Source organism: Chionomys nivalis, chromosome 2 (assembly GCF_950005125.1).
Source record: "Chionomys nivalis chromosome 2, mChiNiv1.1, whole genome shotgun sequence".
NCBI classification, from domain to species: Eukaryota; Metazoa; Chordata; class Mammalia; order Rodentia; family Cricetidae; genus Chionomys; species Chionomys nivalis.
In genome coordinates this window covers 105446931-105471556 of record NC_080087.1, presented here as the reverse complement: position 1 = coordinate 105471556, position 24626 = coordinate 105446931, and the positions used below count along the sequence as shown (strand labels likewise).

The following is a 24626-nucleotide window of genomic DNA, read 5'->3' as shown; positions in this document are numbered from 1 at the left end:
CAGAGTGGGCAGAACACGGTGGGTGCTCTTTGAAGCTTACCTTCCCAAAGAAATGTGCCATTCCTTAACGAATCCTCCATCCCTGTGATGAGTCCGTGTGCATGGTTTGAACCAGAGTTCAGGAAGGACAGTGGTGCTTTTCCCTGTGTTGCAAAACACGTGACTGGCCAGTATACAAAGCACCAAGAAAAAAATGGCTGAAAGACATGTAAGGAAATGTTCAACATCCTTAGTCATCAGAGAAATGCAAATCAAAACAACTCTGAGATTCCATCTTACACCTGTAAGAATGGCCAAGATCAAAAACACTGAAGACAACTTATGCTGGAGAGGTTGTGGGGTAAAGGGAACACTCCTCCATTGCTGGTGGGAGTGCAAGCTGGTACAGCTCCTTTGGATGTCAGTGTGGCGATTTCTCAGAAAATTAGGAAACAACCTTCCTCAAGACCCAGTAATACCATTTTTGGGTATATATCCAAAGGATGCTCAATCGTGCCACAAGGACATGTGCTCAACTATGTTCATAGCAGCTTTGTTTGTCATAGCGAGAACCTGGGAACAACCTAAATGCCCCTTGACCAAAGAATGGATAAGGAAAATGTGGTACATTTACACAATGGAGTACTACACAGCAGAAAAAAATAACGACATCTTGAATTTTGCAGGAAAATGGATGGATCTAGAAAACATTATTTTGAGTGAGGTAACCCAGACACAGAAAGACAATTATCACATGTACTCACTCATAGGTGGGTTTTAAACGTAAAGCAAAGAAAGACAGCCTACAAACCACAATCCCAGAGAATTTAGACAATGCGGACACTAAGAGACTTACATAGATCTAATCTACATGGGAAGTAGAAAGTAGAAAAAGACAAGATCTCCTGAGTAAATTGGGAGCATGGGGACCTTGAGGGAGGATTGAAGCAGGGAGGGGAGCAGAGAAAAATCTAGAGCTCAATAAATATCAATAAAAAAATGTATAAAAAATTGTGAGTGTCTGCATGTATGCAAGTTCACCATGTGCGTACCCAGTGGCTGTAAGGGTCAAAAGAGGATCAGATCCTCTGGAATTGGAATTATGTGAACTGTTGTGTGGGTTTGGGAACTGAACCTGGTTCCTCTGCCTTAATCTTCTTCCAGAATTTTAATACCCCCACCCCTATCCCGCTTAGCTAATGGCTTTCTAATTTCACTCAATCAAATCATCCGGGCAGGCGGACCTGGGGAATCCGATGTCTAAGGGCACTTAGATATACATGCACTGGCCGCCAACCCTTCTAGGCGCACAGTTTCGGCTCCTGCGGCGCCCCTCTTTGCTCCGCGCATCCTTGCGCTTTTTGTTCCACCAATTTTGCGGCGACAGGTGAACCTACAGGTTCTCCTACCAGCTCAGGGAAGGTGAGCTCCCGAGACGCGGTACCAGGCCAGTAGCAGCCTATCCGAACCCCACATCCCGAGGGTCGCGCGCTTTGTGGAGGCCGGTTAGTCGTACTGGCTGCGGGGCGGCCACACAACTGTCCCCAGCTCCGCCTCACGGCCACCTGGCCCAACACAGCCAATCATCCACTCAGGGGCGGAGGCCCCGTGCGACTCGCGGATTGGCCGGAGCGAGGCGCGCAGCCAATGCTGATACCATGGGCCTTGAGGCTCCGCCCCCTGCGGAGACTTGGGGCCGCTCTTGCTTGGGGTGACTGGACCGGCTGGCGATCAAGGGATGGACTCGGTGCGGAAAAGCGCGCGGGGCCGCGCGGAGAGCCCACCCGACAGGTGCGTTCTTCCCTCCAGGAACTAGGAGCCTGGAGACACCTGGGGGAGCACAGTGAGGGACTGATGAGGCCGATGGGTAGGAATCCGAGGGATACGCAGACGAGTCGGGTCACACGACCCATAGGAGCCACCGCCAAAGCTGAGAGAAGGGCGCCTGCGGGTGACAGTTGTGCCAGAGTTCTCGCTCTGCCCTCCCGGGTTCCGGCATCCTTCCCACAGCATGAGGTCTTGGAGGCTGGAGCGGGCAGCTGAATCATAGTAATCTGCATTTTAAAGGAATCGCTGCTGCTTAGAGAGTAGGGTAGCACGGGTGTGGGACAGAGGAGGACTTTGGGGGCAATCTATTAAGGCCCAGATGACCGCCCCGAGGGGAAAAGTGAATCTTGGGGTGTGAGCCCAGGAGACAGCTGGCCGGTGCTGGAGACTGCAGGCTCTTGCTGTCCACAGTGCTGGGGAGACCTCCTCCCCTGGGACACAAAGGAGCAGGGTGCTGTTAGGCTCTGGCTCAGTCCTCTCCCACCCAGGAACGGGTCATACCCCCTCTTTCACTCTCACCCCTATCTCTTTTTCTTTTCTTTTTAAGATTACTTGTTTATTATGTATATAGTGTTCTATCTTCATGTATGCCTGCAGGCCAGAAGAAGGCATCAGATCTCATTATAGATGTTTTGTAAGCCACCATGTGGGGGCTGGGAATTGAACTCTGGACCTCCGGAAGTAACAGGCAGTGCTCTTAACCCCTGAGCCATCTCTCCAGCCCCTCTTCCTCTTTTTCTTTATGTTTTCCCTACCCCTGACAAGGGCCTTGTGCATAGCCCCGGCTCTCCTGCCTCCTCCCGCTGGGATTACAGGCTTGCTCTCTCTATTTTTGTTCTCATCTTCTCTGCCGGTGCCGAGGATGTAAAATATCTGTCTCTCTTCCAAAACTTGAGCTTCCCTGGTTGTGTTGGAACATGCCTATAATCCCAGCACTGGGGACTGAGACAGGAGGATTGTGATTTGGAGGCCAGCCTGGATTGCTCAGTGAGAACCTGGCTCATAAAGGCCTAAGCGCGGCTTCAGCCTTCACTAGACATTCATTAAGTAGTTTCACTTTCTCCAGGAAGCAGCCTCACTGATGAAACGCGAGCCATAAAAATAGTTCAGGCAAGCTACAGATGGGAGAGCCACAGTCACTCGGCAGACAGACCAGTGGGTGTGCAGCGCTTTGGGGTCTTTACTTACAGGAAGGAACAGGCTTGGGGCACAGGCAAAGCCCTTGCAGCAATGGAAAGTTCACTGATCCCAGGCCCAGGGAGGTCAGCCTCACTTTCCAAAGCCCCAAGGCCTGCAGGGTTAGGCTTAAAGCAAAGACCAAGGATCAAAAGAACCCGTTCTGTTGTCCCCTTTGGCTTAGTGGGCACAGTTAGTTATTGTGTTTGGGTTCACAGTTGAGTGCATTGTCGTGAGCACTGTCTAGGTTTTTAAATCTTGTGGAATAATTACTGTTTTCAGGCCTGCTAGCTCACCATAGAGCTCTCTGAACATCTGAGATCCTGGTAAGAACACGACGTCATCCTAGGAATGAAGCCCCTGCTGTGCGACAGCCTTGTTAGGGTTCCCATGACAAAGCCTGCTTGTTCCTGGAGCTAGTCTTCTCTGGGTCCCTGGAGATGACTCTTGAGTCACATGATGAATGGGACTGCAAGGGAAGTGGGGAGCACAGAGAGCCAAGCTGGGGCATGTGGCTTCAAACAAAACAGTGGAGCCTCACACAGGCAGATACGTTGAAGCAAAAACTTGAAAAAGTTTAGGTAGCGTGGGGAGCAGGGCAAAGAAAGTGCAAGCCTGTCCCGGGGAGAGGTTGCCTGGTGAATGCCAAGAAGGAGCAGGAGAGCCAGAGGGTGTGGCTCTTAGAGGCCAATCCAGAAGCTCAAGGCTAGGAGTCATCAGGAACCCCCCAGGGGAATGTACGGCTCCCCAGCCAGCTTCGTGCTCGGGTGAGATCGTGCATCAGTGTGGGCCAGGCCCTGAGTGACTGGGAACCGTGGTGTCTCTCTCCCTCCCATCCAGAGGGAGGATGCGGAGAGCTGAGGCCTGATGCTCCACCTGGGCCTTCACTCTGGATGCAGTGGACCCTGGCTGTGAGCCCCCAGAGGGCTGCTGCCCACACCCTGCCCCCCTTCCCTTTCTTCCAGGAAGGTTTATATGGACTACAACGCCACCACACCTCTGGAGCCCGCAGTCATCCAGGCTGTGACAGAGGCCATGAGAGAAGCCTGGGGCAACCCCAGCAGCTCCTATGTAGCAGGTAATTCTAGAGGGATCCGTGGCAACAAAGGGAGCCAGAGCACGCTTAGACTTTCTTTTTCTCTTTCGACTTTATAGACCATATTTTCCCATGTGTAGAGGGACATTATAGGAAATGCAGGTACTATGCTGCCTGCATTGCTTGACAGAATTCCAGGAGTTAAAGCACACAAGCAAAAGCCGGGTGTGGTGGCGCACACCTTTAATCCCAGCACTCAGGAGTTGGTGGCAGGTGGATCTCTGAGAGTTCAAGGCCAACCTGGTCTCTAGAGTGAGTTCTAGGACAGCCTCCAAAGTTACAGAGAAACCCTGTCTGGAAAAACCAACCAAACAAACAAAAACTGAAGCAAAATAATTACATTGTAATCTTTAAATATACAAATGTCACTAAAGTCTGCATAAAGTGTTCTGTGTAAATCAATACCATGTTACAATAATATACCTAATCTGGTTCTCCTTCACTTGTTTTTATTTGGTTATTTATTTTTCTTTTTTTTTTTTTCTTTTCTTTTTTTTCTGAGACAAGGTTTCTCTGGAGATCAGACTGGCCTCAAACTCACCAAGATCTGCCTGTCTCTGCCTCCCGAGTGCTGGGATTAAAGGCATGCGCCCCCGCCACCACCTGGCTCCATCTGATTCTTAAGCCTTCTGTCCTGTACGATACTCAGGCTGAGAACCACACATCTGATAGTTTTTACCCTCTTTCATTCATGTGTGCATTCCACACTGCACATTCTGGTGGCACAGGACAAGTTGCTTGAGTCGCCTCGTTCTTCCCAAGATGAGACATACCTTGAGCAGCCATTGCTGAGTGTATCTTGAGCCTTGCTGTCACCACGAGAACTATAACCTTTCAGGCTTTAATGGGTTCCCCTGAAATGCTCCCCACATGAATATCTCACTGAGGTCTGTTTATAAGCTTGTGCCTCTCAAACCCCTTCCACACGGCTAGCAGTCTATCCTATCCCCGTGCATTTTGCTAACGTGCTTTTAGCCGTCAAGGCTGCATGTGTGTCTTGACCTTTTCCACAAAGGAAAGTTGCAGGGCAGGAGCGCTCAGTGGATAAAGCGCCTGCTGCACAAGTCTGAAGATCTGAGTTCGGATCCACAGAACCTGGGTGAAAACCAGGCAGATGTGGCAGGCTGCCCGTAATCCCAGCACTCAGGAGGCACGGACAGGGCACACTGACTAGCTAGATTAGCTGAGTCTGCAGGCTCCAGACCCTGCCCTGGGCTCAGCAGGAGACCCTAAGTCAAACAGACAGCACCAAGGAAGACACTTAACCTCTGGCTCCCACACATGTGCACCCGCACACGTGAGAGCATGCACAGCACACACACACACACACACATACACGCACGCACAGTCACCAAAAAGAAAGTAAAATAAATGTAAAAAGAGTAAAGGTAGAAAAGGAAGGTTTGAATTTGCTAGGGTTGGATAAACTCCATTCTTTCTAGTTTGCTTTTGTAGTATAGAGTTTTAGATTTAAAGTTTTGGATAATAATTTGCTTCAGGCCGGTAGAGAGAGGACAGCATTCCACAATACTTTACAGACTTGGAGGCCATGCCTTGTCTTCCTAGTTAATGTTTATCAGTGGCAATGGCAAGGGCCCTGCACCCAGCCCTGCCTGTGCTATGGATTAGGGGGACTAAGAGGAGCCACATTAATGGTGCTTGATTAGGATCTGATTGCCATCTAGGGGACTTCAGATGACCCACACCAGCTGACTCTGTTGCACAGGTGATCTGGCTCCAGGTTGTACTAACACTGTGTTCCTTCTCTGGGCTTTTAGTGGGTTTTGTACCAATGCTTATTTTTTTTTTTTTTTTTTTTTTTTTGGTTTTTTGGTTTTTCGGTTTTTCGAGACAGGGTTTCTCTGTGGTTTTGGAGCCTGTCCTGGAACTAGCTCTTGTAGACCAGGCTGGTCTCGAACTCACAGAGATCCGCCTGCCTCTGCCTCCCGAGTGCTGGGATTAAAGGCGTGGGCCACCACCGCCCAGCTGTCAATGCTTATTAAATCTCAACAGCAACTCGGTGACACAGACTCCCAAGTCAGACGCTGGCCATTCATTAACTTATCTGTTGACCCATTTCTGGGCCTGTGTCACCTGTGCTATAGCCACACTTCTGATCTGATTCAAGAAGATGGGGGTGGGGGGAGCAGGGGAGCTGGGCAAGCAGTTGGGAAACTCTTCCTGGCCCAAGTGATGTCCCCGCTGCTTTCTGTTGACATTTGAGTAGAAATGCCCAAAAGGGAAAGAAAAGAAAACTGAAGATCATTCATGACAGGTTTTTGTTTGTTAGTTTCTGAGACAGGGTTTCTCTGTGTAGACCTAGCTATCCTGGAACTCACTCTGTAGACCAGGCTGGTCTCGAACTCACAGAGATCTGCCTGTCCTCACCACCACACCCACACCCCGAGTGCTGGGATTAAAGGCGTGCACCACTACCAAGATGTCTCACAGTACTAGGTTTTAAAACCTAGAAGGAGCTTGCACTGAGGCTCTGCGGGAAGAGCGTGAGTGCTCCAGATGTATCGTGGCCTTCCTTGTAACAGCCAACAGCAGCTGGACGTGAACTGGGGAAGTGGGAAGGAGTTTGGGCCAAAATGGCTGTACAGCATGGGGAAGCTGCCATGAACCCAGCATCAAATTTGAGAACCACTGGTGTGGAACTGGGCAGCAGCTAGGACACCTTATTGATGGCAAATGCCCTCAGTCTCCCCCTTGTGTCTCCCACGGCTGGCCTGCAGTGTGAGCGAAGGCCCTGACTGGCTTGGTGTGTGAAGTCTCGAGTTGGTTTTGCTTACTTCCATTGTCCTGCACCTCCTCTCCTGGTCCCGTCTTGAATAGGAAGGTGGGCAGCGAGCCAGAGTCCCGCCTCTAGCATCCAGTGCGAAAGCACAGCTGTGCCGGAGGAGCTCACAGCTCCGTCACCCCCAACCGGGCTGTCCTTGGCTCTCACCGAGCTCCTGAAGTCTCAGTGTGGCCCCTCTGCTGAGGCCCTGCCAGGGGGTAGGATAGTACTCACCCGGGTGGATGTTTCCCTCTAGAATGGCCCCAGTTCTCAGCTCCCCTGTGTGGTCGCCCTGCTATACATGGAATTGACAGTAATGAACTTGTTCTTTTGTCTCTCCTCAAGGTAGGAAGGCCAAGGACATTATAAACACAGCCCGGGCGAGCCTGGCCAAGATGATAGGGGGGAAGCCTCAGGACATCGTCTTCACTTCCGGGGGCACTGAGGTAAAGTTGCAATCCCTGCTCGCTGAGCTTTAAGGCACAATGGAGTATGGGAGGGGTTCGCTCTTGTCATTTTAGAATCAGCAGTGCCCGACTTTCTCTCTCGTATTGCTCCGGGACTCTCCTGCGATTTCCTAAGTTGTTTGTACGACGGAGTTTGAGGTTTCACCCGTCCCAAAGGAACTCATTCTTAAGCTTATAGAATGTACTCGAAAGAAACCTGGAAAGAAGCCACTGCAAGGGACAGGGACAGTGGTTGGCTGTGGATCACAGTTTGCTTCAGCCGTAGCAGTTTTTAGATTAAAAATGAATTGGGTTTTTTGATGCCAGCGATGAGCTTTTGCCAGGCCATAAAACAAAACAAAACAAAATGTCCACTACTAAGGAAACAGATGGAGTAGAAAAGAGTGGTTGAGGCCTCCGAGGGAGCTTAGAGATGTTACCTGTAACCTTTAAGACCTTCTGTGGAAGAGGCCGTACTGCACGCTTGCAGACTGGGGGACATGGGCTCTTTTCAAAGCAATCTGTAGACTCAGTGTAGACTCCCTCAAAATCCTGACACCCATCAGTGGACTATCCCAAAATAACTTCTATGGAAACCAAGAGTCAAGACTGCTGGAAGACTGGATAGTCTCCAGACCGAGTCTGTAAGAGCTCTGGGAACTAGGCAGACACATTTGGCAAGGACAGACAGCCGGTCAGAAACAGTGTGCCAGTGCAGACTGGCACTTGCCCTGTGACTAGGGCCACACACCCTGCCTGCTCAGCACAGGCTTGGACAGTGGTTGTTGGCACAACAGTAGGGCATAAGATTGTCATGTGACCGAGGGGGCAGTGCGTGGAACTAAAGAACATGTGATTGTAGGGAACTCTTCCGGACTGCTCAGTCGCAGGCACCAGGCGATGACTTCCGCTTCTCAGCAAGCAGACAGGCTTGAGAAGTGACACTGGAGAGCTTCCAGCTGCTGCCTCGGCCCCCCTGCCGCATCCAGCAGTGCAGGGTTTTTCGGTGCAGATGCGGGTAGCATTTCCCTTAAAGAAGATCTGCTTGGGGAGCCGAGGCAGGAGGATCACAAACCTGAGCCAAAACAAAGTGGAATGAATTCTGTCACAACAAAAGTCACAAATGAACTTGAATCATCCAAGAACACCGTGAGCAAAGAGAAGGGGCAGCAGGGAAAGGTGTTTATCACACAGAGCTGATGAGTGACAGGTGCCTGGGACAGTTGGGGACTCGCACAACTTACTCACAGGCAGATAATACAGTCAGCAAATGAGTCAGAGATTTGAACACACACAGCACAAGAGAAACCTACAGCTTTGTCTTGACAGCCATTCGGGGACTCAAGTGATCAGTGAAGAAGTGTGAACAGCAGAAGGCTCCTGCAACTAGCAGCCAGTTCACACTGGGGCCACTGTACCCAGGCTTCAGCCACCGGCAGCCAGTTTACACCGGGGCCACTGTGCCCAGGCTTCAGCCACCGGCAGCCAGTTCACACCAGGACCACTGTGCCCAGGCTTCAGCCACTGGCAGCCAGTTCACACTGGGGCCACTGTACCCAGGCTTCAGCCACCAGCAGCCAGCTCACACCAGGGAGGGACCACTGTGCCCAGGCTTCAGCCACTGGCAGCCAGTTCACACCAGGACCACTGCCCAGGCTTCAGCCACCGGCAGCCAGTTCACAACGGGGCCACTGTGCCAAATGTTCCCAGAGCATGCTGCCATCTCGAGTGGAAGTCGAAAGTTACTGTGAGACATTCGCCCACTGAGATCATACTGCACGCCTTGTTAGACTGCCATTCCACACAAAGGTTAACAGCCGGGGAAACTGAGGCAGTGTACATGGATTTGGAAAGCATTCTTGGTAGCTTAGCCCAAATCTGGGGAGCCTAGCCTCTTCCAGAGCTACATCCCCTACATGCTGATCACTGGCCTAATGTACCCCAGAACTGGACAGGTGGTGGTTGAGAAAAGAAAGTCACAGGGGCGCTGAGTGTGCCGTTAGGCCCCTGGATTCCCTGCAGGTCTCTGCCACCTTACCCTGCCCTGCTGCCCAGCGGGGTCTCCAGGCCTTGATCTGGGGCCAGGTACTGTGCAATGACATGAGCTCAGAAGGCGGGGTAAATTTTAATTTTAATTTGACTTTTGATTTTTACTTTTTTTCTTTCGTCTTGTTTCTGTTTGTGCAAGTGTGTCCTCCAGTTTGCCTTTCTCCCACCAGGTGGGGAATTCCCCTTCCTGACAGGTTTGTCTAAGATGAAAGTTTGTGCTGACTTACTAAGAAAACAGGCACACTTGAAGTGAGTTCTAGCGTATTTGGAGTTTGGAGACTCTCCGAAGGTACAGGCCTGTCCGGGTTTTGATGCTCTGGCCTTTTCCTTTTGAGTCAGGCACAAAAGAGAGTAACAAGTGAGAGGCTCACCATCTCCACTGGGAGATCTGGTGAAGGCTCTCTCTCTCTGTTGTGTCTCCACAGTCGAATAATTTAGTAATCCAATCTATGGTGAGATACTTCCATGACCAGCAGACCCTGAAGAGGCACGAGATTGACCAACACAGCCCTGAGGAGGGGGCCAGGCCCCATTTTATTACTTGCACGGTGGAACACGACTCTATCCGACTGCCCCTGGAGCACCTCATGGAAGAGCAGATGGCGGGTGAGTGGCCATGGGGACTGGCCTAGTCCTCAGTGACGAGGACAGAGAGGCCGCACAGAGCCCGGCTCACTCCTCCTAATGATGAGAAGTACTCTGATCTGGTGTGCACCACATTTGATCGGCCCATTCAGAAGCTGACGGCCGTTTGCTTGCAGCTAACGTGAATAACGCTGCCACGACTGCTCTGTGGGAGTGGGAGCGTGGGCGGTTCCTGTTCAGGGGCTTACGCCTAGGGGCAGAATTGCTGGGCCACACAGAAACGGAATTTGACAGATTCTCGGGTGGACGCGATCAGCCTTAACCTTTGCTTTCCAGCGTCTCCATCTGACACCACCACTGGTGGTCTCCCGTCCCTGTCAGAGCTTCTGTCTGTGTCTTCTGTCATCGTTGTCGCTCTTCTGTAGGAATGTCTGTTTGTGTTCTTGTTTTTGGTTTTCCTTTTGGTGTTTAGTGTTTACTGGAGATTGATAGCATGCCAGTGCTCCGTCCTAATGGGTGCCTCTATCTGTTGTGGGGAGCTGCGGGCTGTGTTCCTGCCGCCCCAGCTACCCACCGCCTGGCTAGCTTATGCCCCGAAATAACAACACACAAATTGTATTCTTTTAAACACTGCCTGGCCCATTATATCTAGCCTCTTCTAGACTAATTCTCACGTATTAATTTAGCCCATTTCTAATAATCTGTGTAGCACCCCAAGGTGCGTACCGGGAAGATTCTAGCCTATGTCCATCCTGGGTCGGAGCTTCATCGCGTTTGCCCTGGAGAAGAGCAGCATCGCGTCTGAGCTCACTTCCTCTTCCTCCCAGCATTCTGTTCTGTTTACTCCACCCACCTATGTTAACCTATGAGGGCCAAGCAGTTTCTTTATTTTTTAACCAATGACCTTCCTCCATCATCTGTCCCCTTGCCCTGATTTTTATTGGAGTACCTATCATTTTATTGACTTACAGGAATTATGCATACGTTTGACACAAATCAACAGTTTTGATGAAGTCAAATTGTTTTGCTTTTATTTCTGTTTTGTCTCTGTGTCATATCCAAGAAGACTTCACCCTGCCCCAGATCATGACAATTAGTCCTGTTAGGAGGTTTTCAGCTTCGGCTCTTACAGTTAATCAAGTCTGTGGTGCACAGTGAGCCAGGAGGACTTCGTTTCTTTGTATGAGACTGACATTTTGTTTTCTATTTTATGTGCGGCAGTAAAGTCTACATACTAATAACCCTGTAATAGAATGATTTGAGATAGCTTTAGTTAACCCCTTGCTTACAATATTTGTGCCCTTGGATCCGACAAATTGCTCAGAAATGGTGGTGACCGTGATTAGTGACAGTCAGAGATGGTGGTGACCGTGATTAGTGACATTCAGAGATGGTGGTGACCGTGATTAGTGACAGTCATAAGGCCCACCCAGACATCTTACACAACCCATCTGTGTGTCCCTCTAATGTGGTGGGAACTGGCCTGGGTATTCCCACAGCATGATATGATGATTCTCTCCAAACCCTCAAGCCGGGAATGTCCTTTGGGAGCACCCATCATCTGTCCCAGATGGGAACAGAACGGGGAGGCAGATCCAGCCTCTGGGAGTCGCCTTCAGATGGATTCCTTTGCTGGGTTTCGTCTGCTGTCTGACTGTATCTGGCCCATGAGCACTGGCCTGCTGCCTGCTGCCTGCTGTCCATCCAGCTTTTTACCACACTAGTTTATAGGAATTAGTTTTTCTGGTGTTACTGTTCTTTTAAATAACTTTCCAAAACATGAGTGAATTTTCTTACAAATTTCTGCTGAAGGAAATTTAATGAATGTGTCTCATGGAAGAACAGAACATATTGAAGAAGGCTTGCCTTTTCTTTCTTTCTTTTTTTGTTTTTGTTTTTGTTTTGTTTTGTTTTGTTTTTTGAGATATGGTTTCTCTGTGTAGCCTTAGCTGTCCTGGAATGAGCTCTGTAGACTAGGCTGGCCTTGAATTCACAGAGCCCTTCTGCCTCTGTCTCTCAAGTGCTGAGAATAAAGGCATGCCTTTTTGAGGGGGACATGGTTGGTGTCGTATCTTGCACACAGTCATGGCAATGCAGAAATCTGTCCCAAGAGCCAGGGGTTATAAAGGACTTGCTCAGGTTGACTGTCCTTGTCCAGGTTCCTCTAAAGAGTGTTTGTCTGGCCAGGCAGTGGTAGCATATGCCTTCCCAGCACTTGGGAGGCAGAGGCAGGCGGATCTCTGTGAGTTCGAGGCCAGCCTGGTCTACAAGAGCTAGTTCCAGGACAGGCTTCAAAGCTATAAAGAAACCCTGTCTCGAAAAACCAAACAAACAAACAAACAACAAAAAAAAAGAAACAGAAAAGAAAAGAAAAAAAGAGTGTCTGTCTGCCAATGGGACAGCCAGCTATTAGACTCCACTGACTATGGGCGGTGTTTGGCTGGAGTCTATTCCAATTCTCTGTGGAACTTTTGTCATTTGTCCCTGGAAAGTCCACCCTTTGCTGTCTCTGCCTGGGTGTGTCTGCTAACGTGCCTCTGAAGATTTTGCCTGATGCCATGGCGCTGCCAGCCTCCTGCAGCCACTCACCACCCAAGCCCCGCAGTTGTGAGGACAGCCTGAGACCTGAGTTTCTCTTTGGCAGCACCTGAAATTCCTCTTCTTATATTTTTTGAACTCGGATAGCACATTCCTTTTTTTAAGAAATGTAATTATGGAGTTATTTGCCTGGCTAACCTTAAGGTATGTGTTTTGTGTCTCAGAGGTCACTTTCGTCCCAGTGTCAAAGGTGAGCGGGCAGGCAGAGGTTGAAGATGTTCTGGCGGCTGTCCGCCCCACCACGTGCCTCGTGACCATCATGCTGGCTAACAATGAGACTGGCGTCATCATGGTGAGTCAGCCCTTTCCTTTGCAAGGAGGCCTTGGGGAGAAGGTGCTTGACGTGGGATTTCCCTATACCTCCACTCAGCCTGTTTTTTTCATGTCCTTGAGTTCTGCGGCTTCACTCTGTCTCCTGCCGCTCCTGTCATTCATTCCGCCCCCATCAGATCAGAACTGCACGCTCATTCAGCTGCTTGCCTCTTCCCGCTCCAGCCTGTCCCCGAGATCAGCCGACGTATTAAGGCCCTGAACCAGAGTCGGGCTGCCTCGGGGCTGCCCCGAGTCCTCGTGCACACAGATGCTGCCCAGGCACTGGGGAAGAGGCGAGTGGATGTGGAGGACTTGGGTGTGGACTTCCTGACTATCGTGGGGCACAAGGTATGTGAGCAGGGGCTACCTGCCCTCCTCCTCGACACAGCGGAGTGGAGCCCTCAGCCCCACTGTCCTTTCCTGCTTAAGTCACTGTGGTCATCTAGTGAGCTCCAGGTGCCTGTCAAGGACCAGGTGCTGAGATGCCATGACAACCACTCAGGAAGGGCTTTGTCCTCAGAACTTTCAGTGCATGTGTGGGACAGGACCAGTAACAGCTAGGATGACGCCTGGCAAGCCAGGACACGGGTGGCAGGACACCCCAACCACGAGGAGCCAAGGGAGGACATAGCGGGCTCTGTGGAGGATTGGAAGGCAGTGGGTTTGGTACACAGAGAGTGCGTGTTGCAGGGGGCTCATCTGCCCATGTGGAGGTCCCCACCAGCATGGAAGAGGTGGGGCCAGGAAACTGTGACTTCCTTGGTTAAACTGTGACTTCGTTAAACTATGGCTTCTCCGCAGGAAGGTTTGGTCTTAGTGGCTCTTGAAGGCGCAGTACAGGGACAAGGTCATAGCAAAGACCTTGGTTTTCTGGCAGCTGCGAGAAGCAAGACATTGTGTGCTGTTTGGCAGCATAGTCCTTAGCTGGTCCCTAAAGGCGCACACAAGCTGGCCTGACACCGTGACCCTTAACCCTTTGCCTCATACCACTGGGGGGGCATAGAGTCATGTGTAGGAAATGCCCTTGGCCACCTCTTGTTCTAGCCCCTTCCCTTCGTAATCCCTTTGCACCAGAACATGAGTCCAGCACCTGCCCTTCCTCAGGCTGGGACTCTGCCCTGCACCTTCGGGTTCCTGTGACTCTGATATACCACAGTGGTGGCAGATAGACAGCCAGGCCACAGGAACCAGCAGGATGGCGCTCCCCCGAACACTTCTGAACCTCTGACACTCAGACACAAGCGGAACAGGTCACCAAGCAGTTCCTAGTGAGTAAATAACTGGCTTTCCCTTCCAGTTCTACGGTCCCAGGATTGGTGCTCTGTATGTACGAGGGGTCGGTAAACTTACCCCCCTGTACCCCATGCTGTTTGGAGGTGGACAAGAGCGGAATTTCAGGCCAGGGTAAGGTTGAAAGCCTACAAGCTTCTGCCCGGCTGGCCACACCACTGTCCCATCTCTTCACCGTCTGTCACCCCGAATCAGAATTGCTGCTGACTGATTTCTTCAGCGGGTCTCAGTCCTGCAGTCTCTTGGGGTGACTCGGAGCACGTGATAGGAGTCCTCCTCTCTCATAACTACTTCAGGGTGTTGGATTCCCTGCATGCTCTGGCGCTCTGTTGTTTTCTAAAGTAGGGGCTCAGAAGGTACAAAAGGGGCCATTTTCCTTTATGAGAACCCGAGGTCTCCATTGCAACCTTGGTATTTTAACCCCAAATCTGTGCCAATACCACCTTTGTTAGAACGTCTAAGAAGACGGGGAAACAGAAACAATGCCATGGCGGCTCCTTGGCAAGTGTTCCATACCTAGAACCAGCCTGGAAACAGTGGTAAGGGAAGGCAAGAACTGCCTTGCTCTAAAGCCTGCAGCCAGCCAGCCTGCAAGAAGAAACACTAGGCAATACCTGCTCTGGCCCATCCACATAGGACAGTGTGCTGTTCCACACCAGCAATCACCAAATGGACACTCGGGCTTCCGCCCACATGGGCTGTCTGGGGCATCCAAGCCCCACGGTGGTGTCAGTAGAGACTCTAAAGAGACCCTGGAGTCTCCACCCATCAGTAACAGAACACATCCTCTTTAGATATCAAGTGAGCACAGCCCAAGGGAGAGCTGTGGCTTCTCCATCCCACCGGCAGCGTTTGGGATACACGCCCTTTCCCTGCAGAGCAGAGTCAGCAAGCCAGGAAGAGCAGAAAAATTAACTAAGATGCAAACTCTCATGACGTGTGAAAATGGCCAGGTTTCATGCCAAGGACTAGAAAGATCTTCAAGCAAAGGGAAGAAAACATCACTGGGTGCCAACCCCGAGAGAACGGTGTGAGACACAAACACTGAGATTCAGTGAATCTTGGGCACACTTGGAATGCACGAACCAGATGGAAGTCGCCATGTAAGGATCCATCTAGAAACCGCAGCAACCCGAGTGGACAGACTCGCCAATGGGAAAGTGAGAAAAAGGAAAGGAACCCGAACTGAAAGAATAGACAGGAGACACCAGGAAAAAGACAGAGCATCGAGGACCTCTGAAGCCATCAAAAATGGTGTGACACACGCGTCGGTCAACTCCCCACAGAGAAGACAGAGGACAGGGCTTAAAGGGTCACCTGAGGAAATGGCCAGCCCTGCTGGCGCACGCCTTTAAACCCAGCGTTCAAGAAGCTGAGGCAGGTGGATCTTTGTGAGTCTGAGCCCAGCCTGTTCTACATAGTGAGTTCCAGGACAGCCAGAAATACAGAATGAGACCCTGTGTTGAAAAAAAAAATGAACTCCAAAATAATTATAATAGACCAGTCTCTCAAATTTAGGAAGAGACATAAGCACAGATTCAGAAAGAGAAGGGCACAAAACAAACAAGCAAAAAAAAAAAAAGTCAAATAAATCCAAAGAAATGTATGGCAAGGCATTTCAAAGTGGAATAATGGGAGTCGTGAAAGCAAACAGAAAGACAGCATCTGATGGACAAGAGGAAAACACTTTGAATGACATGGCTTTTACATTTGAAGGGATGGAGACCAGAGGGTTGTGCACACAGCTGAGAGAAATTATAATCCCATACCTGGGAAACAGGTCTTCAGGTCTAAAGAGGAGATCCAGGTGTTGCCAGATGAAGAGAAACTAAAAGAAGTTGAGGCCAAATACAGTAGGCAGCCCTTCTCCTCTTGGGCTTTTCTGAAGCTTAAAAAGATCGTTGATAGTTTATAAAAGATTAGAACACTGTCTGATATGGTTACCAGTGTATATAAAGAGAACATTTAAAATGATTGCATAAAGGCAGAGCTATAGAAAAAGGGATATTCCTATATTTATCATTTTTAGGCAGGTCTAATGTGGCTCAAGCTAGCCTTGAACTTGTGACCCTCCTGCCCTAACCTCCCAGGCTCTGCAGGGCATATTCACCATGCCTGACACAATGTCTCACTTAGCTGGTAAAAGGATAAAACCAATAGGCTGAAAAGTTTATTAACACAGTCATATATGTATCTTAGTCAGGGTTACTACTGATGCGGCAAAATACCATGACCAAAAGCGAGCTGGGAAGAAAGGGTTCATTTGACTAACACTTCAACATCATAGTCCATCACTGAAGGAAGTCAGGACAGGAGCTCAAGCAGGGCAGGAACCTGGAGGGCAGGAGCTGATGTAGAGGCCATGGAGGGGTTTGCTCTCCATGGTTTGTTCAGACTGCTTGTAGAACCCAGGACCACTAGCCTGGTATCATCCACAATGGGCTGAGCCCTCCCCCATCAATCACTAATTAAGAAAATGCCTTACAGTTGGATCTTGTGGAGCATCTTCTCAATTGAGGTTCCCTCCTCTCAGACAACTCTAGTGTGTGTGTATGTCAAGTTAACATAAGACTAGCCAGCACAATATAATATAGTAATATAATACATAGAGTTAATATCCACAGCCTCTGGGAAAAAAAACTTTACAAAGAGATGAATAGGTATACTCCCAAATTAAAATTTAAAAAGCGTGCAGTACCTCACAAAAGCAGAGTTTATAAAAACAGGAGAGTCTAGAAGTTATAGCTCAATGGTAGAATACTTGCCTAGAATAGAGCTCATCACAGCATACCCACAGTCAGGAGCAGAAAGGAAGAAGAGAGGAATGTATGCATACTCAGTGCTCAGAGAGCTTTCTCCACTCTCTTCTCTCTCTGTCTCTCTCTCTTTCTCTGTCTGTCTCTTTGTCTCTGTCTCTGTCTCTCTCTCTCTCTGATAGAGTTTCTCTGTGTAACAGTTCTGACTGTCCTGGAACTTGCTCTATAGACCAGGCTGGCCTCGAACTCACAGAGATCCGCCAGCCTCTGCCTTCTCAGTGCTGGGATTACAGGCATGTTCCACCACCTCCATACTCAGACAATCCAGGACCCAACGAAATCCAGGGAATGGTGCCGCCAACAGTGGACTGAGTTTGCCCACAGTGGACTGAGTTTTCCCACATCAATTAGCATAATGATGACAATACCTCCCACAGACATGCCCACAGGTCAAGCTGCTCTGCATAATTCCTCATTAAGATGGTCTGCCCAGATAATTCTAGATTGCAGTCAAGTTGACAATTTAACCATCACAAGAATAAAGAACTCCCCAAACTCAAAAGACAATCAGAAAATGGGCCAAAGACATAATGGGCAACCTCCCCAAGAGGTTAGTCAGCTTCTAGGTGTGCAACAAAGTATTCGGATTGGAGGTTTAGGGAAATAAAAATTAGGACCCTCCTGTGTCCCTTGTCTGCCAAAGTGGCTAGGAAAAAGGTGACAGGGAATACTGGTCAGGATGCAACAGTGTCCTCTGCTGATAAACAACCAGCAGATGGCAACTTTAAAGCACACTTAGAAAAGTTTAAGAAAATTTTATTCAACCAAAACTTTAAAAAAAAATTATTAATAGTCAGGCGGTGGTGGCACACGCCTTTAATCTCAGCACTGGAGAGGCAGAGGTAGGCAGATCTCTGTGATTTTGAGGCCAGCCTGGTCTATAAGAGCTAGTTCCGGGACAGGCTCCAAAGCTACAGAGAAACCCTGTCTCAAAAAAAAAAAAAAATTTAAAATGTTATTGGTTTTTCCTTACTCTCTGGGCATCTACTCTCTGGGTTGGAAAGGGTCCGGGTGGAACTGTCACCGTGGAAAGCCAACATGTGGTTCTTGCAAAGGACCATGGCTGTCCAGGCTGTGTGTGCATGCGCAGGCACACTGTGGTCCAAGGCTGCTCCTGAGCACCTAAAGGCCCTTTTTAGGAAGGACAATGTAAGGCACTTTAGAACAATGGCTTGTAGCCCTCCGAGGACATTCACTGACATCACACCATGCATTGTCTCCTGCAGGACCGAGAACACGCCTATGATTGCTGGCCTCGGGAAGGTAAGGCTGGTGGCCTTGGCCAGGTGTCATGACCCCAGGAGTGCACTGATTAATGAAATTCCAGAATTTCCTGTGTGGAGCTGGAGAACTAGAGCCAGACATCTGGGCCCTTGGGAGGTGGGGGCAGGAGGATTGGGAGTTCCAGGGACCTTTGTTCTTGGTGGACCTTTGAGCAGGAAAAAACTAGGCCAGTTAGCCAGCTCTGCGGTAAAGGCCCCCAGCCTGATGACCTAAGTTTGCTCCCTGAAGCCCCTTTGTCCTCTGACCTCCACGTGTGCTGTGTCATATGCAAATGCGCGCACACACACACACACAAAATAAGAGAATACCTTTTAAAGGAAAAAGTCTGAGTCTCTTCTAGAAGGAGAGATAGCACCCTGGCTCCCTGCAGGCAGTCAGGCTGGTCCCCTGTTGAACTGTGGGGTGTGAGGCGCCCAGGTCAGGTATGGGACTGTTGGCCTGTCTCCTCTGGAGCCTGAGCTCTGCTAACTCTTCAGAAACAGGGCTATGCAAGGGTGGTCACATTGCACCCACAGGAGGGAGAGACAGAGAGAGACAGAGACACTGGTGGTGATCAGTTCACTTTCTTTTGATTTAGTCCAGGACCCATGGGGTGGTGCTGCCCACATTCTGGGTTGGTCTTCCCTCTGAAGTTAAACCTTTCTGGAAATACCCTCACCGGCATTCCCGCGGCCTGTTGCCATAGTAATTCTAATGCCAGTCTAGTTGATAATGAAAAATAACTATCATTCTTAGCATCCCAAGCTGTCCAGGTCCCTCTGCTCTCTCTGTCGTGCCTCCTCCCACTTTCCAGGTCCTTGCTCTCAAGGCTGGGAGACCTCCTGGGGCACCTGGTCCTCATCTATGCATCTGAGACAGTAGCTGTGACCATCTCTTCCTCTATAGCCAAGGTGTCTCTTGTCTATTTTCAAGGCCCACAGCACTAGACGAGGTAGTTCTTGTCTTTTGTTGGGCATCTGCCATGATTTCTGTGGACCTCTTGTATAGCAGTTAGCATGATCCTAACATGTTACAGCATGTTATCCCAGTCCTTACCAGGCACTTACATCCTTTTTTCTTTTTTTTTTTTGGTTTTGGTTTTGGTTTTTTCAAGACAGGGTTTCTCTGTAGCTTTGGGAGCTTGTCCTGGAACTAGCTCTTGTAGACCAGGCTGGCCTCAAACTCACAGAGATCCGCCTGCCTCTGCCTCCCGAGTGCTGGAATTAAAGGCTTATGCCAACCCCCATCCCCAACCCTGGGGCTCAGGCACTTCCATTCTTCTCCCTGGCCGGGGCCTGAGGGCATCACCTTCACCAAGGCTGGCAGCTAGCCAAGAGACACACTGTCCTCCCTGCAGGTAGAAACACCCTCCCTATTCTTTGGTGACTATCTCCTCGGGGGCCTGTGTGGTGTCCTAGTTTTGTCCCTCTGTGAAATGACAGTCCTTAGGGCCTGAGATTCCCTCGGGGCTTATTTGCAGTGTTGCCTGTGACACCTGGAGCACCTGGTGACCCTGCTGCTCGAGCACCTGGTGCAGCTGCAGAGGCACTGGAGCCGTCAGGAAAGGTTCTCGGCAGCTGTCTGGTGTCTGGACTCTCACACGTCTGTGTGTTCCCCAGGCTGCTGAGCTCGTGAGTGAAAACTGTGAGGCTTATGAGGCCCACATGAGAGACATCCGGGATTACCTGGAGGAGAGACTGGAGGTGAGCGGGACTTGCCTGCGTGGGAGAGTGCCGGCTGCATAGCTGGGACCAGCCACTATTTCCCTATGAAGGGAACTCTGGGGGAACCTGGAGAAGCAGTAGGTCCTGGAGAAAGAAGGCGCAGAACTGGGTGCTGGAAGTTAACTGGCATCAGACACCCCAGAGAGGGACCTGGACCAACCAGGAGTGTATCTTTCTCGTAGACACACCGTTGTGTGTGAAGGGTGATTGTTTAGTGTGTTCATTTGTCCTAGCTTTGGGGTCCATAGCCTGTCTCTCCCCATAGCTATTACAACAAAATAAACACAGGCTGAGGTTCTGTTTCCAAAAAAGTCTAGATATCAAACAGTTGCTGGGAGAGGGTGACTTCGAAGGAATCACTGACCATTTCATGGTGTGTGTGTGGTTTGGTTTTTAGGCTGAATTTGGTAAGAGAATCCACCTGAACAGCCGATTTCCAGGGGTGGAGAGGCTTCCCAACACCTGCAACTTCTCCATCCAGGGGTCCAAGCTTCAAGGTGACTACCAATCTAATCCCGGTCCCTGTGTGTGTTGGGGTCTGAGCCTGGACCTGCCCCTGCCCCCGAGTGTTCCCAGCACAGTGCAGTTGACGTCGTTAGCAGGCATTTTCCCGGGCCACTGGTGAGCTTGGCTAGGACTGACAGCAGACTACGCAGACCAACCTGTCTTAGAAAAGAAAGAAAGTCAGCCCAGGTTAGATAAGCTGCTTCTGCTCAGGATTACAAGAGAAGAATGCTGGGGCCACCGTGACAGCTGACTGAGGGCAAAGTGCAGGCGTGTCCAGGAGACATCTTCAGCAGGGCTAACACTCCAGTTCCCTGAGAGCCTCAGGCCAGGGCCCCAAACATGTGGTTCACTTAGGGGCTTCTGCAGGAAGCTTTTGACTTTTCTCTTTCTTTTTTTTTTTTTCTTTCTTTCTCTTTTTTTCTTTCTTTCTTCATTTTCTTTTCCTTTTTTTGTTTTTTGTTTTTTATTTTTGGAGACAGGGTTTCTCTATAGCACTGGCTGTCCTGGAACTCACTCTGTAGACCAGGCTGGCCTTTGCCTCTCGAGTGCTAGGATTAAAGGCATGGGCCACGCACCAATGCCCAGCAAAGATTTACTTGTTTGTTTAAATGTATTTAAGTGCTGTCTACATGCTGACTGCAGGCCAGAAGAGGGCATTAGATCCCATTATACATGGTTGTTAGACACCATGTGGTTGCTGGGAATTGAACCAGGGGTCCTGGAAGAGCAGCCAGTGCTCTTAACCACTGAGCTGTCCCAGCTTTTGACTTCTTGGAAGAGGGTGTCACACCTTATCTCCCTGGGTCACAGAGGAGCCTGCTGTCCTGATGGAACATGATAGCTGCTGAAGCGGATTTGCTTGCCATCCTCACAGACCCCTAATGCAGGAAGCCATCTCCGCCTTTGCCAGGGGGGCAGCTGTGCCCAGTGATGACCTGTGTTGATTTAAGTGTGGCAGTCCTGGAGTTTTAGGGTCATTCCCGGGCTTGTGAGAAGGGGGCAGTGTGTCCTGGGTGAACACAGCAGTAGGGAGTTGACCTCAGCACTACCTGGCACTTCATCCCATGAGTAAGACAGCCTGTCAGCGTGCCCGTGAGGTGGGTGGTTAGAATACCGTTTTCTAGTCAGTCTTAGGAGGCAGAAGAGGGTTGGCGTTTCTGTAGCTGGAGGAAAAAGGAAGTCATTTTCCTGGAATTCTGCTTACACTGAGATTCAGTGGGTGGTGGCAGGGAACCAGACATAGAAGGCTGGGGTGGGGGGGCGGGGAATGGGAGATGACCCAAGTCCTGATCTAAGGACACATGCTGTCTTCATAGGATACATGGTACTTGCACAGTGCCAGACACTGCTAGCCAGTGTGGGAGCTTCATGCCACTCAGATCATGAAGATCGGTGAGTATTCTCAGCTACACCCAACTCTCAGGGCCTAGCCCCTAAGCTGCAGACTATGGCAGGGGAGACGGGTTCTGCTCCTGGCGGGGAGATGATACGGGTGCCTGTGGATGGGAGTGGAACTGGGTGAATGGGCTTGGCAGCCAGCAATCAATACTGGATCCAGAACTGGCAGGATGGTATGTGGGCATGTGATGGGAGTACAGAGGGTCCCTGTGCCAGCCAGCAGAGGAGGACAAGGGCCAGGCTCTCAGGGAATCAGTGCTTCACAGAAGAGAGAAAGGATCGATGGAGGGCAGACAGTGCCTGGAGTCTAGCACCTGGTGGCCCAGGCTCTTTCAGGAGCAGAGAGACTGAGGCCAGCTGGAGACTGGTACAGACGGGAAGGGCACAGGAACTGCCCCAGTGAAGCACTAGATGGCATTGTTTGGGGAACATCACCATGATCTCAGTACAGGAAAGTCCAGGAGCCAGGGCTCGGTGCAGAGCTGAACACAGCTGGTGGATGCATGGGAGGAAGTGGTGTGGTTCCCCATCTGGGTACCAGAGAGAACGGGAGAATTAGTTTCCCGCCTCAGCTTAGAGTGGCCTTGGAAGAATGTCTGGGGACAGGAGGTGAGTGTCAGCAGGCCATGTAGCTGGGCACTGGGTGGACACAGCACACCCTAAGCTTGAGGATCTGGCTGAGAGGTCAGAGCACAAAGGAGGGCAAGCCCTCAGCAGCAGCCGCTAACTGTCCCTCTCCTGCAGGCCATCCCCAGTGCTGCTGAGTTGCGGGATCCCCGTGGATGTGGCCCGAAATGCACTCCGCCTCAGTGTGGGCCGCAGTACCACCAGGGCCGAAGTGGACCTCATTGTGGAGGACCTGAAGCAGGCTGTGGCCCAACTGGAGAGCTAGGCCTAGGGCTCGCAGCTGCTCTCTCTGTCCCTCGGGGGGCCAGCTGAACTTTGGCCACTCGATCCATAGGAAACGCCCCTAAGCTGTCCCCTCTCAAGAGCTGCAGTCAGACGAGTGTCCTGCTCTGGTACAGAGGAATGAGGGCTGCCTGTCACACAGAACCTCACTTCAGCCCCATCCTTACAGGCTCAGGACCCCAGTGTCACATAGGACTTCCCCGTCACCTCCTGCCAAAGGCTATGTGGGAACGGAAATGTTCCAAGTGTGGGGCAGCTGTCAGGGATTCCTGGCCCCAGAAGTCACTTTGTCCTGAAGATAAAATCCAGTCTCCACTATCATTTAGCTGCTGTCGGGAAAATAGGAAACCTGGTTTTGTCTTCATCCATGGCCTCCCATGTGCTCCCACAGAGCCTCCCCACTGCTGCCCTCCTCTGGCCTCCGGTGGCACTGCCCTTCTGTCTCCCAGGCTGAATGGTCCCCCAGACGAAGCCTCACACCTGGCAGGCCCTCCCTTTTCCCTGGAGGTCACAGCTCACCTTTCCGTGTGTCCTCTCCCTTCCTTCTACTCAGGGATTCAACCAATGTGGCTGACAGGGGGGCTGGTGTCTGATCTTAGTCGTGGCCTAAGTGGGAGATCTGATCATTTCTCACTCAACTTTAATTTTAATTTTCCTTGCAAAGGTTTCTGCCATCTTGAGGATGTGGCGCACATTGTACCAATATTTACATAGGCATATCTTCTTGAATGTTCTTAGCATGTGGGTCTATGGTCCAAAGGATGACCCACATGGGAAAATTAAATGAACTAATAAAATATGTCTGAGATGTCTTGTTTTTTTTTCTGGTGGTGGTGGGAGATTCTGTTTTGCTGTTCACAAGGCCGATGTATGCTTGTCTGTCTGAGCAGAAGGGAAGGAGGTTCCTGGTATATGATTGTAAAATAACACCAAGTGCTTGGAAGGGACTTTTGGTAGAGTGAGAGAGGTCCCCAGTCAGCAACCACCTGTGACACCAGGGAGAGGCCATGCTAGTCCTCACTTCCCCAACAAGACCGTGAGTGGTTCAGATCCCAAGAATGCTGTGACCCAAGAGGGCAGTGTGGAGCTATGAGGACATCACCTTCAGTGTGGGGCTGTGAGGTCATCGTCGCCTTCAGTGTGGGGCTGTGAGGTCATCATCGCCTTCAGTGTGGGGCTATGAGGTCATCATTGTCACCTTCAGTGTGGGGCTGTGAGGTCATCATCTCCTTCAGTGTGGGGCTATGAGGTCATCATCCTCTCCTTCAGTGTGGGACTGTGAGGTCATCACCTCACCTTAGAGGTTTTACCATCCAGCAGCCACTGGAAGCTCACCCAGTGTGGGTGCTGAGAACAGCCAAGGACCAAGGTTCAGATACAGAGTCCAGCCAGGCATAGTGGGGCGTATCTTTAATCCCAACTCATGAGGTAGAGGAAGGTGGAATTCTGTTCTCTGCGAGTTCCAGACCCTTAGTGAGACCCTGTCTCAGGTAAACACACACACATACAGGGGGAGAGAGAGAGAGAGAGAGAGAGAGAGAGAGAGAGAGAGAGAGAGAGAGAGAGAGAGAGAGAGAGACACCTGGGGCTTCCAGTGATGGTATTTAGACCCTAAGGGCTACCACAGTGGATCTACTCTTAAAGGAAAATTGAGACCCCTTCTGGGTGGCCTGCTAGTCTCTCACTGAAATATTTGCTGGTGCAGGTTCTGAGCCTAGGCTGACTGTAGCTGTGAACACCTTCTGGCTGCTGGAGACCCACCCCAGGCCCAGAGCCCTGCTGAGGCTTCCTCTTGCTTCGCTCTGCTCTGCAGGTGAAAGCGCTCCAGCTGCTGAGGGGCACCCACTGGCCTGACTTGCATATCCCTTC

The 24626-nt window shown here is 50.6% G+C and overlaps 1 protein-coding gene across 1 annotated transcript; it reads left to right on the top strand.

The window, feature by feature from the left end:
* Positions 1-1679: 1679 nt before the first annotated feature.
* Positions 1680-23550, top strand: Scly (selenocysteine lyase). The gene is made up of 12 exons (XM_057762715.1): positions 1680-1770; positions 3948-4060; positions 7206-7306; positions 9781-9961; positions 12703-12830; positions 13034-13198; positions 14148-14254; positions 18183-18219; positions 19839-19922; positions 20341-20440; positions 21767-21842; positions 22593-23550. Exons 1-12 carry the CDS (start codon positions 1718-1720, stop codon positions 22738-22740), a joined length of 1293 nt encoding a protein of 430 aa, XP_057618698.1. The 5' UTR covers positions 1680-1717; the 3' UTR covers positions 22741-23550.
* Positions 23551-24626: the final 1076 nt, after the last annotated feature.